The 13723-nt window shown below is 46.4% G+C and overlaps 1 protein-coding gene across 1 annotated transcript in view; it reads left to right on the top strand.

Moving 5' to 3' along the window:
* Window positions 1–13723, top strand: part of LOC135484023 (uncharacterized) — a 265997-nt gene that overhangs the window by 67207 nt on the left and 185067 nt on the right. Inside the window, exons 19-20 of the mRNA XM_064765054.1 lie at window positions 6720–6776; window positions 7837–7944. Of these exons, the coding sequence (XP_064621124.1) occupies window positions 6720–6776; window positions 7837–7944 (165 nt within the window). The remainder of the gene's footprint in view (window positions 1–6719; window positions 6777–7836; window positions 7945–13723) is intronic.

The raw sequence follows: 13723 nt of genomic DNA, 5'->3' as shown, positions 1-13723 counted from the left end.
CATGGTGCAAAATTGTCAGATCGTTGGAGCCCATAGTGATCATCATGATGTGCTGAACCTACTAAATATGCTGATTGCTTCCATTTACAAATCTTCGTGGGCTCCCGGTTTAATTCTCTTCAACAAAAAAATTGCTCCCGTGAATTTATCATGTTTTTTAAAAGGTTGAGATGCAAAGAAGCCTTCCGCAGTAATAAGTAAAAAAACTTGAATGAAAAAAATTACTGACACCACTTGCAGTAGTTTACATGATCTGTGAATCAGGCCTATAGTTTACCGCAAACTACTGTATGCTTAGTTTCACGCCAACCAGAAGACAATTTTCACCTGAAATTCACAACAAACAATGATGTGCTCTGACTACACTGTTAAATCAGCTTACGCGCAAATTGTCACCCTTCAGCGCCATATCCTCTGCATATACAGTGGAACCCTCCTAGCAGACACACCTCTCTACTAAGAACACCGTATACATCAAGGAGACTGCATATGGGCCCAAATTGGTCATTTTGTGTCATTCAAACTTACCTATGGAACACTTTTGCAAGTTACTCCATTTGGGCTCAAACACAAGAGTATCCCTTTAATTTTCTAAAGGGAGAACTGAGTTAACAGCTCGGCCGCCAGGCGGCGCCCTGACCAATCCCGCGAGATCGCCCCGATCTCATGCCGCCATATTCAGTCTTTACTCTTGTGCTTCTATGAAGCACATCGTTTTTTCAAAGCTGCCGTGAATTCGATTTAAAACCAAATTCAACCAGCCAAGTCTAGACGATTTTTGGGTTCATTCACCTACGGAGTAGACCGCCAAACTAATCTTGGCATTAGTATTGTCCAGTCTATTTAATTATAGACATTTTCTTAGCTAGCTTAGTCGACCCGGCTCCGTTATTTTGATCTTGGTAGGGTAGAGTTAAGTAGGCTATTCTCCGCTCTATTGTAATGAACAAGACTCAGATCCATTGCAATAGTGTTTAATTCAAGTAGGCATGTTTTCCTTCCCATTAATTATTGCGTCCTTTCTGGCCTACTTGGGGTTTCCAGTGTTTTTATTGTCATTGGTACCATTTTTTATATGGCGTACCCCTCCGACGGCATCCTTTGTCTCACCACAAAGGAATGCGTCTGGTGGCGGGAAACGGACCGCGAAGACGCCTTAACCCTCTTCCGGTTCCGTTTCCGGGCATATAACCCGGAGGTCTAGCAAACCTCCCGCCATCACCCCTTCCGTCAGCCGAATTCCGGTTCCCGCCGCGGCTGCGAAGGATGCGGGATCTGACATTATTAATGTCTGTGGTCCCAAGGGAGACTTACATCCAATAAGTCTCCAAGGGTTTAATATACCCCGGACCTCAGGGAACCTTCCGGTTCCTCTTTCGTCCGCTCCCCCGAGTACAAGCCCTTTGTACCCGCGGGAGCACCCTGCTTCCAGTCCGCCGATTGCAGTTCCGGTTACTGACGCGGGTTCCCGTTTTTCAGTAACCGAAGACTCTACTGGGGGTTTTTCTCAGTCTTTACTGCGAAATAACCCCAGTCCTCACGGACACAGTAGAGTAGGGCCGGACTTTATAACGCCACCTCCGAAACGCCATGCGTCTTCGGTAACAGCGTTTCCGCCCTCCGTACCTCCTTCTAAAAGGGCATCCGGTAGCTCCATACCGGCGAAGGAGTTACGGGCATTTCCGGTTTCGGACTTCGTCCTACCGGAAATGCAGGCACCTTCCTACGTTGGCCAACCTCTTGGGTGGAACCAACCGGAAGTGCCACCCCCTCTTCGTAGCAGAGGCGTCGTTCCCATGGAACGAGCTACGCAGAGAGGACATCTGAACTCTGGTTCAGAATATGGGCATCTTCCGCTTCCGGAAGACCCATTCGCCCATACATACGGCTTCCAGGGTTTGCCTATGCGCTCACCCTCGCCTCAACCGCCCGTCGTTGAGAGAAGCCGCACGTCGGGTCCGGAACCCGAGTCGGGACAGCAACTGTCCCAGCTCATCCAGATGGTAGCAGGTCTTACTGATAGACTCAGCCATCTGGAACAGGGTTCCGGTTCCTCTGGTGCGCCTGGTCCCATCGGATACCCACCATCCGACTCCTCTATTTTAGAGGAATATTCTGAGAACGAGAGTTCTCAGCCAGGCTACCGCTCCCCCAATCAGGAGGAGCTGTCACCAGAGGAGGCCAATATCTTGTCGGATATGAGGACACTCAGATCCTTGATCAGAGCGTACCTCCCGCAGGATCTGTGCCCTACCCCGCCGGAACTGCCAGCCTTGTCAACACCGACCTTTTCACTCTGGGGACAGGAAGTGGATCCCAATCCACAGGTTTCTCAAGGCTCCACTCGGGCACTTGAATTCCTTCCTCCCTCCCCGTCGGTGGTAGCAGTCTCTGAACTTTTGGAGCGTACAATCAGAGACTCACAAGGCGCCCACCAACGTACTTCCATCCCTGTCCTTCCGGCAGTCGGACCGGAAGCTTGGTGTAAACCGGGGAAGTTGTTCACGGCACAACTTCCTCCCGTTAGGCAGTACCGCGCTGACTATTATCGAGTCAGCTTGGCCGGCTGTCCAGCTGCAGCATCGACTTCCATATTAAAGGACGATGTACAGCTGGACCAACTCGTGCCTAGGGTGACCTCCTCCTCGGCTTACCGAGACCTTAGAGCACAAGAGGGTCTGGTCAAAAACACGTTAGCGGTGCTCTCCTACGCAGAGCACACTAACCTAGCCCTAGCCAGATCCCTAAAAGATAATGAGTCACTATCTGATGACACAAAATCGCTTGTGACATCCTTGTCACATTCGATTAGGCACGCTATTGCTCTGTCCGCCAAGACCGCAGCAAATAGTGTCCTACTCCGTAGAGACGCCGCACTGGGCTCTCTCAATGTCATCAGATCCCTCCAGCTGGAAGGGGCCTTAAGAACCGCTCCTATGGACGGTTCTTTCCTGTTCGCAGATTCTGTACAAGAGGCGGCTCAAGCACAGAAAGATTGGGACAAATTATATGCCCCCACTGCGACACAGAGGGCCAAGACCTCTCTACCTAACGCTAGAAAGATAGCGAGGCCCCAGCAGGCATCGGGTTCAATCCCGTACGCCAGGCAGGTCCTGCCTAGGCCTACCCCGCCTAGTCAGCCTGCTCCTGCTGGACCCTTCCGACGGGAAGCGGAGGGTCGCCGGACTGGAAAGAGGAAAAATACTTCCTCTAACCAGGGTGGATCCGGTCCGACTAAGCACTCCTTTCGCCCAAGGGGTGCTGGCCGAAAGAGGTGACTCCCCCCCTCCTTTCTCCTCCCGGACGCAAAAAGGAGCCGACTCCGGTAGTCGGGGGCCGTCTGCAAAACTTTGCAGACATTTGGGACGATTGGTGCCCAAAGGGGTCCCCAGTCCCAAACATGTTGAGGTACGGAGTGAAACTAGATTTCAACCGTACCCCCCCGACTACCATATATCCGAACCCAGTTCAGCCACCGAAGGACCCAGTCAAGGCCTCTGCCCTCCAAGCAGAGGTCGCGACATTACTGGAGAAGCAAGTTATCCAGGTCCTTCAAGATCCATGCTCCCCCGGCTTTTACAGCCACGTTTTCTTGGTTCCCAAGAAAGCAGGGACATGGAGGCTGATCATAGACCTTTCCAGGTTAAACACCTTCTTGAATGTTCCTCATTTCAAGATGGAAACCACCAGGTCTATAGCAACGGCGATACAGCCCAACGATTGGGCGGTATCGATGGATTTAACGGATGCGTACTTACATGTACCGATCCATCCAGACTATCAACACTTCCTTCGATTCCATTACGAAGGAAAGACGTATCAATTCAGGGCCCTGCCGTTCGGTCTGGCATCGGCACCCCTAATTTTTACGATGATAGTCACAGCCTTCGTCGCTCCCTTTCACGTGATGGGGTTCAAGCTCCATCACTACCTAGACGATTGGCTACTCCATTGCAAATCGCGGGAACTACTACTGCAACAACTTCAGGTTCTAAAGCAAAAAGTAGTTTCCGCAGGTTGGATTATCAACGAAACAAAGTCAGAATTCATACCATCCCAAGACTTCGTTTACGTTGGAGTTCGGTTCCTTACGGCCATAGGGAAAATGCTGCCCCCCCCTAGACAGGATAAAGAAAATTCTTCATCTCGTCGCAGAATTCAGAGGAAGGACTCAAGCTCCCGCAAGGCGATGCTTGAGCCTTTTGGGACTTCTGAATTCGGCAGCAGACCAAATCCCCCTTGGCCGTCTATATATGCGTCCCATCCAGATGTTTCTAATGTCTCTATGAAAACCCCACAGGGACCCATTAGACAAGTTGGTATTGATACCTCAATACCTACTCAAGAACGTCTGGAACTTCTGGGAGTCGGAGACTCGTCTCCAAAGCGGTGTAGATCTTGCTCCACCGCCCCCAGAAGTGTCCCTGTTCACAGATGCTTCTCTACTAGGGTGGGGAGCACATCTGAACAACGGGGACATGTCCATAAGGGGTCTATGGACAAGGGAGGAGACCATTCTTTCAATAAATATATTGGAAATGAAGGCTGTCCTTCTTGCCGTGAGGGCTCTTTCCCTTCACCTGAAGAATCGTAGAGTAACCCTGTTCTCCGACAATTCTACAGTAGTAGCATATGTCAGGAGACAGGGAGGCACAAAGTCGGGCATTCTTTGCCAGCTAACTTGGGAGCTTTACCATCTTTGTGCCGACCTTGGAGTATCGATATGTGCCAGACACATACCGGGCAAACGCAACATCCTTGCCGACGCCCTGTCCCGTCAGAACAAACTAGTTCAGACAGAGTGGACACTCCATCAGGAGGTTGTAGACGACCTTTGTCGCCTTTGGCAATCTCCGAAGGTAGATCTGTTCGCCACCAGGCTGAACAATCGCCTTCCCATCTATTACTCTCCACTTCCGGACGAAGAGGCCCTGGAAGTCGACAGCCTTACAGCCTCTTGGGTCGGGCTGAACGCATATGTGTTTCCACCCCTCCCTCTCATCCAACCAGTCCTGAACAAGATCTTGACCAGCCACCCGGTGAGAATAACTCTCATCGCACCTTGCTGGCCAAATCAGGCCTGGTTCCCAGCCTTGCTGGAGCTCCTGATAGACCACCCCAGGAGTCTTCCTACTTGGAAGCACCTCCTGTGGCACCCCCTGGGGAGATGCTACCACCAGAACCCTGGATTTTTCAAGTTTCACGCCTGGAACTTATCCAGTTGCGTCTCCACCAGAGAGGCTTTTCGGACATCGCTGTCAAGCGCATGTCCGCACCTCAAAGGGGGTCTACCCTTGATGTGTATCAAGGAAAGTGGTCTACCTTCACTTCCTGGTGCAGGGAGAACGGAGTTAATCCAATCTCTCCCTCTATATACAGATTAGTTGATTTCCTTATTGAATTATTCACGGAAAGACAACTATCTGTCACGGCTATAAAAGGGTACAAGTCCGCCATCGCTTCTACCCTCCGTGTTTTAAGCACCTGGGATCTTCGTTGGGAGGACCAAATAACCCCTCTTTTCAGAGGAATGTTATTAGAGCGTCGTAGACCGGTTCACAACACCCGTAAAAGTGGGATCTTTCTGTTGTCCTTTGAGTTTGAGTGACACAAAATGCCCATTTCCTTACAAGAAATGGCCATTTTGTTAGTTCATACTTACCTATGGAACACGGCCCTCCCACCGTCCCCACAAACGGGACATACTCTTTATTAACGCTCAAGAGTAAAGACTAAATATGGCGGCATGAGATCGGCGCGATCTCGCGGGATCGGTCAGGGCGCCGCCTGGCGGCCGAGCAGTTAACTCAGTTCTCCCTTTAGAAAATTAAAGGGATACTCTTGTGTTTGAGCCCAAATGGAGTAACATGCAAAAGTGTTCCATAGGTAAGTATGAACTAACAAATGGCCATTTCTTGTAAGGAAATGGGCATTTTCATTGAATTTGATCTCTGTAATCAAGACACCTTAATTATGGACAGCATTTGTCAGTTCAAAGGGTGTCTTTAATAGTGAAGTTCTACTGTATTTTGGGCTGGTGCTGAAAGTTCTTGGTGTTTCAGACCATGAGACCTGAATTGTTTTGGGACTAGTTTTGGTTGTATTTAGCAAATATGAAAATTGGGGGAGAATGAATTCATTATGTTAGTTTCAAGGTACATAATTGTGGAAGATTTCATTGGATTCTGTTGGATTAAATCCTGTGATATGGAGAATTTTGTGAAACTTATTTTTGATGATGAGGGTGAAGTTGTCGCCTTTCAAAGTTGTTGCAAATCCGTTGTCAAACACGTACAAGATAACTTCTTGACAATTGATCTGTAGCATGGACAATCCCAAAGATCCCTTCAGTCCCAAGAAATCCATTTCGTTTACGGTCAGGCTGTGCAAAAGGTTTTTACATCAGGAGTTGTGCGTGCTAAAAATAAGGAATAACAGGCTTTTCTACTATCAAAATGATTGAAGAGCTGAAACAAGAGTCGAAAAAGGTCAACACTTTCAGCAAGAAGATGGTTCACTAATGTATTAACAGAAGAAGAACAAACACACTGATGCAAAAGCAAAGTCTTCTAAGCCCACACTCACGTACATTCAATGTAAGACTAGGGAGAGGTTTGGGACCAATGAAAATGACTCAATGCCAATTTTTGTTAGAGATTATTACCTTGTGAAATGCAAACAGGGTCTCTAGTTACCAAAAAGATATTGTTATTTTTCAGCAAAGCTTTGGTCAGAAGGCTAAATCTAGATTGAGCCGGTGGTTTGCTTCATCAAGGGTAAGTTGTCATTTATTTAAAGTTATTTCTTTTACAGTGCACATTTAGCGTCAACAACATTTTAAAAAGTGGATTTTTTGTTATGGGGACGACCCCGCATAAGCATGATATGGCTAGACTCCTATGCAGTCTATTTCATCATCCTGATCGGCCTTCCTCTATAGACAGCAGTTAATAGCGTAGATACACGGGGCTGGATGATAAGCCCATGAACGTTGAAGATTCCAAACTCTTAAGAGGGTTTTTGTCACCGAATCAAGACTCTGGAAATGGCCAAGGTCAACAGGTCATGACTTATTGGCTGTAGCTATTATGAAAATAAATGTGTGATATGAATGATCCGAAAGCTCAGCAGGTAAGCGCAGGGACTTTTTTCTGATAATTTCAGGAGTTGTGAGATCGAATCTCCCTGCTGACACATTTTTTTCTGTTTTCTTTTAATTTCTTTTTCTTGTTGTTTGTTTTCACTTTTTTCTTCACTTAACTACATGTGCATTTTAAATGAGATCATAACAGTTATTTACTATAATATAATAATACAACTCAGGCACAGTTTGTAACCAAGTGAGAATATTATGAGTTAGCGTCAAGTTGCATGCCAGACTACATATGAAAGCAACCTTTTGACTGGTTGATATCCTTAAAATTCGTTGTAGTTAGTGCCGATATAGCTGAAACCTCCGGAAAACTAACAACTTTTTGCTATGGTACCGCGTGACAAGACGAGTCCGGTTCACTGAGTCCGGAGTGTAGATAAGGCAGAATATATAGTTATTTTACAATGATATGAGTTATACATGTGTGTCCTCTAATTTCATGTTCACAGAATTCTTTGAAAGTAGCATATATACTTTCAGTTTTAAATAAGATTGCCTTCAGAATTTTTTTGTTCATGTGCTTTATTTGTAATTGGGAATTTTCTGTCAAAATTCAAGTTTATTTAACTGTTTTGAATGGGTAGACTTGAAACCATTGGGCTGGTGCTTTTCACACTACTTAAAATTTGAATCTACACAATTTCAATTCTGTGGTTATTTGAGTATGGATTATTCTCATTTAGGAAAAGCCCAAGTTGCAGCGAAAGACATCCCTGGCTGAAAAAAATCTTGAGAGATGGTCTAACCCCTCAGTTGCTGGATCAAGAGCTTCCATTTCCATGGCTAGAAGAGTAAGTGGCATGATCGTTGAATATCTGGTGATGTCCATAGGACAAGTAATGAATATCTCGAAGATGTCACCAAATGATGTCTACGTGTATATCACTCTGATAAGATGTTCGGCCAACATTTTCCTGATGCCCATCTCCCAAACAAGTCTCCGGAAAAGTAGTTTTATATTTTGGGTGTTAAACTCTCATGGGTGAGCTTATGTCATCTTGTCTTTCATCCGTGGCATGTTTGCTTACCGTTGTGGAAATTGAAACTTTCTTAGTTTCTGTGTGGATGTCTACGACAACCTGACTTGAGATACAAAAAATCGTCACAATTTGACCGATTTTCTGTGTCCTTGGTGGACATCCTCGAAAAACACATGTTGTCAATATCTCTGGAATGCTGATAGTCAAGTCATGCAAATAATAGATTAAAGTGGATACTTGAAATCATTACACAAGTACCCTGGTATTTGTTTTGAGAAACTTTTTAACTTCACAGAGGTCAAGCCCCTGAATTTCATTTAAGGTGGTCCATTTCATCACTATTTGTCATAGTCAATGATAGTCGTGGACTCTTCAAATTTGATATGTACATGCCTCTTTAGAGCATTTGCGTATATATCAACAACTCATTTCAGTCAATGTGACCTACTTTCCAGGTGTAAGTAGGTCAACATCTTTGAATTCTTTGTGGGTCATATATCAAGAAACCTTCAAGGTGTGATATAAGGGCTCTAGGAAAATTTGTCCCTGGAAAATTCGTTCCCGGAAAACTCGTCCCCGGAAAATTCGTCCCCTAGGAAAATTCGTCCCTGGAAAATTCGTCCCCGAGGATAATTCTTCCCCGGATAATTCGTCCCCGAGGATAATTCGCCCCTGGAAAATTCGTCCCAGAGGAAAATTCGTCCCCGGAGTATTTGTCCCCGAGGAAAATTCGTCCCTGGAAAATACCTCCCCAGAAAATTTAACAAAAGTTGAAAGTTTCTGACATTACTTTCTGGTAATAACTACTACTTACTACTTTCGACTTTTCTCATTCAGTGTTATATCTCTCATTACTACCCTACTAGCTAGTTACCTACTCCACGTTTTTCATAGTAGGTAGAGGAAGGCAGGCGAAATAATTTACATTTTTTCAAATAAGTATTTTTACTGGTCAGAATGAAAGAAAAGCTCTAACTTCTTCAATAAAATATTTCACCTGCCTACCTCTACCTACTATGAAAATAGTGGAGTAGGTAACTAGCTGGTAGGGTAGTAAAGAGAGATGTTACACTGAATGAGAAAAATCGAAAGTAGTAGTTATTACTACAGTCCATTCGACAAGACTAAAGAGTCTTAGAAAGTAAAGTCAGAAACTTTCAACTTTGTAAAATTTTCTGGGGACGAATTATCCTCGGGGACGAATTTTCCGGGGACGAATTATCCTCGGGGACGAATTATCCTCAGGGACGAATTTTCCGGGGACGAATTTTCCTTTGGGACAAATTATCCAGGGACGAATTTTCCTTGGGGACGAATTTTCCGGGGACGAATTACCCGGGGACGAATTTTCTTGTAACGATATAAAGATATATGTCATTGATTGATTTGAAACAGCTTAACTTTGTGCCAGAAAGATTTTGATCTTATTTCGAAAGTCACAGGCGTGAAACTAAATTTCACCATTAGTGGCATATTTCGTCATTATTTGTCCAAGATTTTAAAAATATGTGACCCATCACAGAAAAAAACAGGTGAATTTCACTTATAGCTTGGCAGGTTGAAATGGACTGGTTGTTCATTTCCCTGTCGTCTGCCTTTTCTGAAATCTGATCGAGCAGATCAATTTCTTTTATCATCGCCTGGTGTGATGCGCTTGTTTTTGCTGTGACGGGTCACACATGTCATGTTGATGTCTAATTAGATAACTTTACAATTTGAAAAAGATTCAGGTCTGTGATCTACTTATCAGGTCACTTCATTCTTTTACTGCCCAATTGGAGCACAGTGTCATTTTGTCAAAAACCTCATTTCAAATTGAAGGTATTTTGCAGTCCAGTTTGAAATTGATTTGATGTCAAATGCTAGATTAGTATCTCATGCACGTCATTTATTTCATGTCCATTTGACATTAAATGGATGTCTATTAGACATAAATCTATCAAGTTCTCTAAACATGCTTAAGGACATCACAAAATTTCCCCGAAGATCCTGCACTATTTCCGAACACCCAAAATAGATTTTTTATATATATATATATATAAATGATGCTTATATAGCGCAGTATCCAGACAATTGTCCGCTCAATGCGCTTTACAATGGAAACACCAACTCATCCAAAGGCCTTCCGAAAGAGGTGGGTTTTCAGAAGGACTCTGAATGAGTTAAGGTTGTCGCACTATCTCAGTAGTTCGGGTAGAGCATTCCAGAGCTGTGGGGCTGCGAGAGAGAAACCGTATGATGGTACAACCGGCTTTGGACTCACCCGCAGCCTGACACACCCCCGCGATCGCAGGTCAAATGAGTGAGACTGCACGACAATGAGCTCGGAAATATAAGATGGCTACCGGCAACCGGTGCAGTTCATGGAGAATTGGGGTTATATGCACTGACTTCCGGCATCTGACTACCAGAAGTGCAGCAGCGTTCTGCACTTTCTGCAATGGCCCCACTGTGATTTCGGGGAGACCAACAAGTAGGGAATTACAGAAATCCAGTCTCGAGGTTACCAGAAGCTGGGTGAACGAGCGAGTTGTATCTGCTGAGAGATACCTCCTGACTTTGCCTATGTTGTGTAGTGCCATATTTGCACATTGGACAGTGGAGGAGACATGCTGCTTAAAAGTAAACAGGCTGTCGAAAATCATTCCAAGATTCCTTGCACAGTCAGATGGCTCAACAACACAGTCCACAACCCTGATTCCTTGGATATCCGGCAAGGACCGAGTGTACATTGATTGTATAAACAGGAACACAGTCTTGTCATTATTGCATGCGAGATCATTCTCGCCCAGCCATCGGCTAACGTCAGTTGCACTTCCATTAATTGTCTCTACAGCGGCACATGCATTTGACAGAAGAACAGCCAAGTACTCTTGAGTATCGTCGGCATACAAGTGGTAGCCCCCATCGTGATTGCCATCTGCACCACGTTTGAGAATGCCAGCCAAGGAGTTTGTGTAGAGGGAGAAAAGAACCGGTCCAAGAACGGAGCCCTGTGGAACACTGCAACTCAAGCCCACCGGACTTGATGTTTCTGTACCAATGCGAACACGCTGTGACCTGTTTGTCAGGTAGGAACGTATCAAAGACAGCGCAATCACCCCGACACCCATTGCTTGGAGACGACGTATGAGTATCTCGTGGTTGACAGTGTCAAAGGCAGCGGTGAGATCAAGGAGTACAAAAAGTACACATTTCCTTGATCCCAGTGCCCTGGCGATATCATTATGGACCTGTAGGAGAGCAGTTTCGATACTATGCCTTTCCCTGTAGGCCAACTGATACCTTGTCTGCAACCCATTTTGTGTCATTCATACTTACCTATGGAACACTTTTGCATGTTACTCCATTTGGGCTCAAACACAAGAGTATCCCTTTAATTTTCTAAAGGGAGAACTGAGTTAACAGCTCGGCCGCCAGGCAGCGCCCTGACCGATCCCGCGAGATCGCGTCGATCTCATGCCGCCATATTCAGTCTTTACTCTTGTGCTTCGTATCGTTTTTTCAAAGCTGGCGTGAATTCGATTTAAAACCAAATTCAACCAGCCAAGTCTAGACGATTTTTGGGTCCATTCACCTACGGAGTAGACCGCCAAACTAATCTTGGCATTAGTATTGTCCAGTCTATTTAATTATAGACCTTTCTTAGCTAGCTTAGTCGACCCGGCTCCGTTATTTTGATCTTGGTAGGGTAGAGTTAAGTAGGCTATTCTCCGCTCTATTGTAATGAACAAGACTCAGATCCATTGCAATAGTGTTTAATTCAAGTAGGCATGTTTTCTTTTCCATTAATAATTGCGTCCTTTCTGGCCTACTTGGGGTTCCCAGTGTTTTTATTGTCATTGGTACCATTTTTTATATGGCGTACCCCTCCGATGGCGTCCTTTGTCTCACCACAAAGGACTTCGTCTGGTGGCGGGAAACAGGCCGCGAAGATGCCTAAACCCTCTTCCGGTTCCGTTTCCGGGCAGATAACCCGGAGGTCTACCAGACCTTCCGCCACCACCCCTTCCGTCAGCCGAGTTCCGGTTCCGGCCGCGGCTGCGAAGGATGCGGGATCAGACATTATCAATGTCTGTGGTCCCAAGGGAGACTTACATCCAGTAAGTCTCCAAGGGTTTAATATACCCCGGACCTCAGGGAACCTTCCGGTTCCTCTGTCGTCCGCTCCCCCGAGTACAAGCCCTTTGTACCCGCGGGAGCACCCTGCTTCAGGTCCGCCGATTGCAGTTCCGGTTACTGATGCGGGTTCCCGCGCATCAGTAACCGAAGACCCTACTAGGGGTTTTTCTCAGTCTTTACTGCGAAATAACCCCAGTCCTCACGGACACAGTAGAGTAGGGACGGACTTTATAACGCCACCTCCGAAACGCCATGCGTCTTCGGTAACAGCGTTTCCGCCCCCCCCGTACCTCCTCCTAAAAGGGCAACCGGTAGCTCCATACATAGGGTTCGCCTATGCGCCCACCCTCTCCTCAACCGCCCGTCGTTGAGAGAAGCCGCACGTCGGGTCCGGAACCCGAGTCGGGACAGCAACTGTCCCAGCTCATCCAGATGGTAGCGGTTCTTACTGATAGACTCAGCCATCTGGAGCAGGGTTCCAGTTCCTCTGGTGCGCCTGGTCCCATCGGATACCCACCATCCGACTCCTCTATTTTAGAGGAATTTTCTGAGATCAATAAATATATTGGAAATGGCTGTCCTTCTTGCCGTGAGGACTCTTTCCCTTCACCTGACGAATCAGAGAGTAACCCTGTTCTCCGACAATTCTACAGTTGTAGCATATGTCAGGAGACAGGGAGGCACAAAGTCTGGCATTCTTTGCCAGCTAACTTGGGAGCTTTACCATCTTTGTGCCGACCTTGGAGTATCGATATGTGCCAGACACATACCGGGCAAACGCAACATCCTTGCCGACGCCCTGTCCCGTCAGGACAAACTAGTCCAGACAGAGTGGAAACTCCATCAGGAGATTGTAGACGACCTTTGTCGCCTTTGGCAATCTCCGAAGGTAGATCTGTTCGCCACCAGGCTGAACAATCGCCTTCCCATCCATTACTCTCCACTTCCGGACGAAGAGGCCCTGGAAGTCGACAGCCTTACAGCCTCTTGGGTCGGGCTGAACGCATATGCGTTTCCACCCCTCCCTCTCATCCAACCAGTCGTGAACAAGATCTTGACCAGCCACCCGGTGAGAATAACTCTCATCGCACCTTGCTGGCCAAATCAGGCCTGGTTCCCAGCTTTGCTGGAGCTCCTGAGAGACCACCCCAGGAGTCTTCTGACTTGGAAGCACCTCCTGTGGCACCCCCTGGGGAGGTGCTACCACCAGAACCCTGAATTTTTCAAGTTTCACGCCTGGAACTTATCCAGTTGCATCTCCACCAGAGAGGCTTTTTGGACATCGCTGTCAAACGCATGTCCGCACCTCAAAGGGGGTCAACCCTTGATGTGTATCAAGGAAAGTGGTCTACCTACACTTCCTGGTGCAGGGAGAACGGAGTTAATCCGATCTCTCCCTCTATATACAGATTAGTTGATTTCTTTATTGAATTATTCACGGAAAGACAACTATCTGTCACGGCTATAA

The sequence above is a fragment of the Lineus longissimus genome, chromosome 3, assembly GCF_910592395.1.
Source record: "Lineus longissimus chromosome 3, tnLinLong1.2, whole genome shotgun sequence".
NCBI lineage: Eukaryota > Metazoa > Nemertea > Pilidiophora > Heteronemertea > Lineidae > Lineus > Lineus longissimus.
Note: the sequence above shows the minus strand (reverse complement) of the source record. Positions and strands in the feature narration are given on the sequence as shown.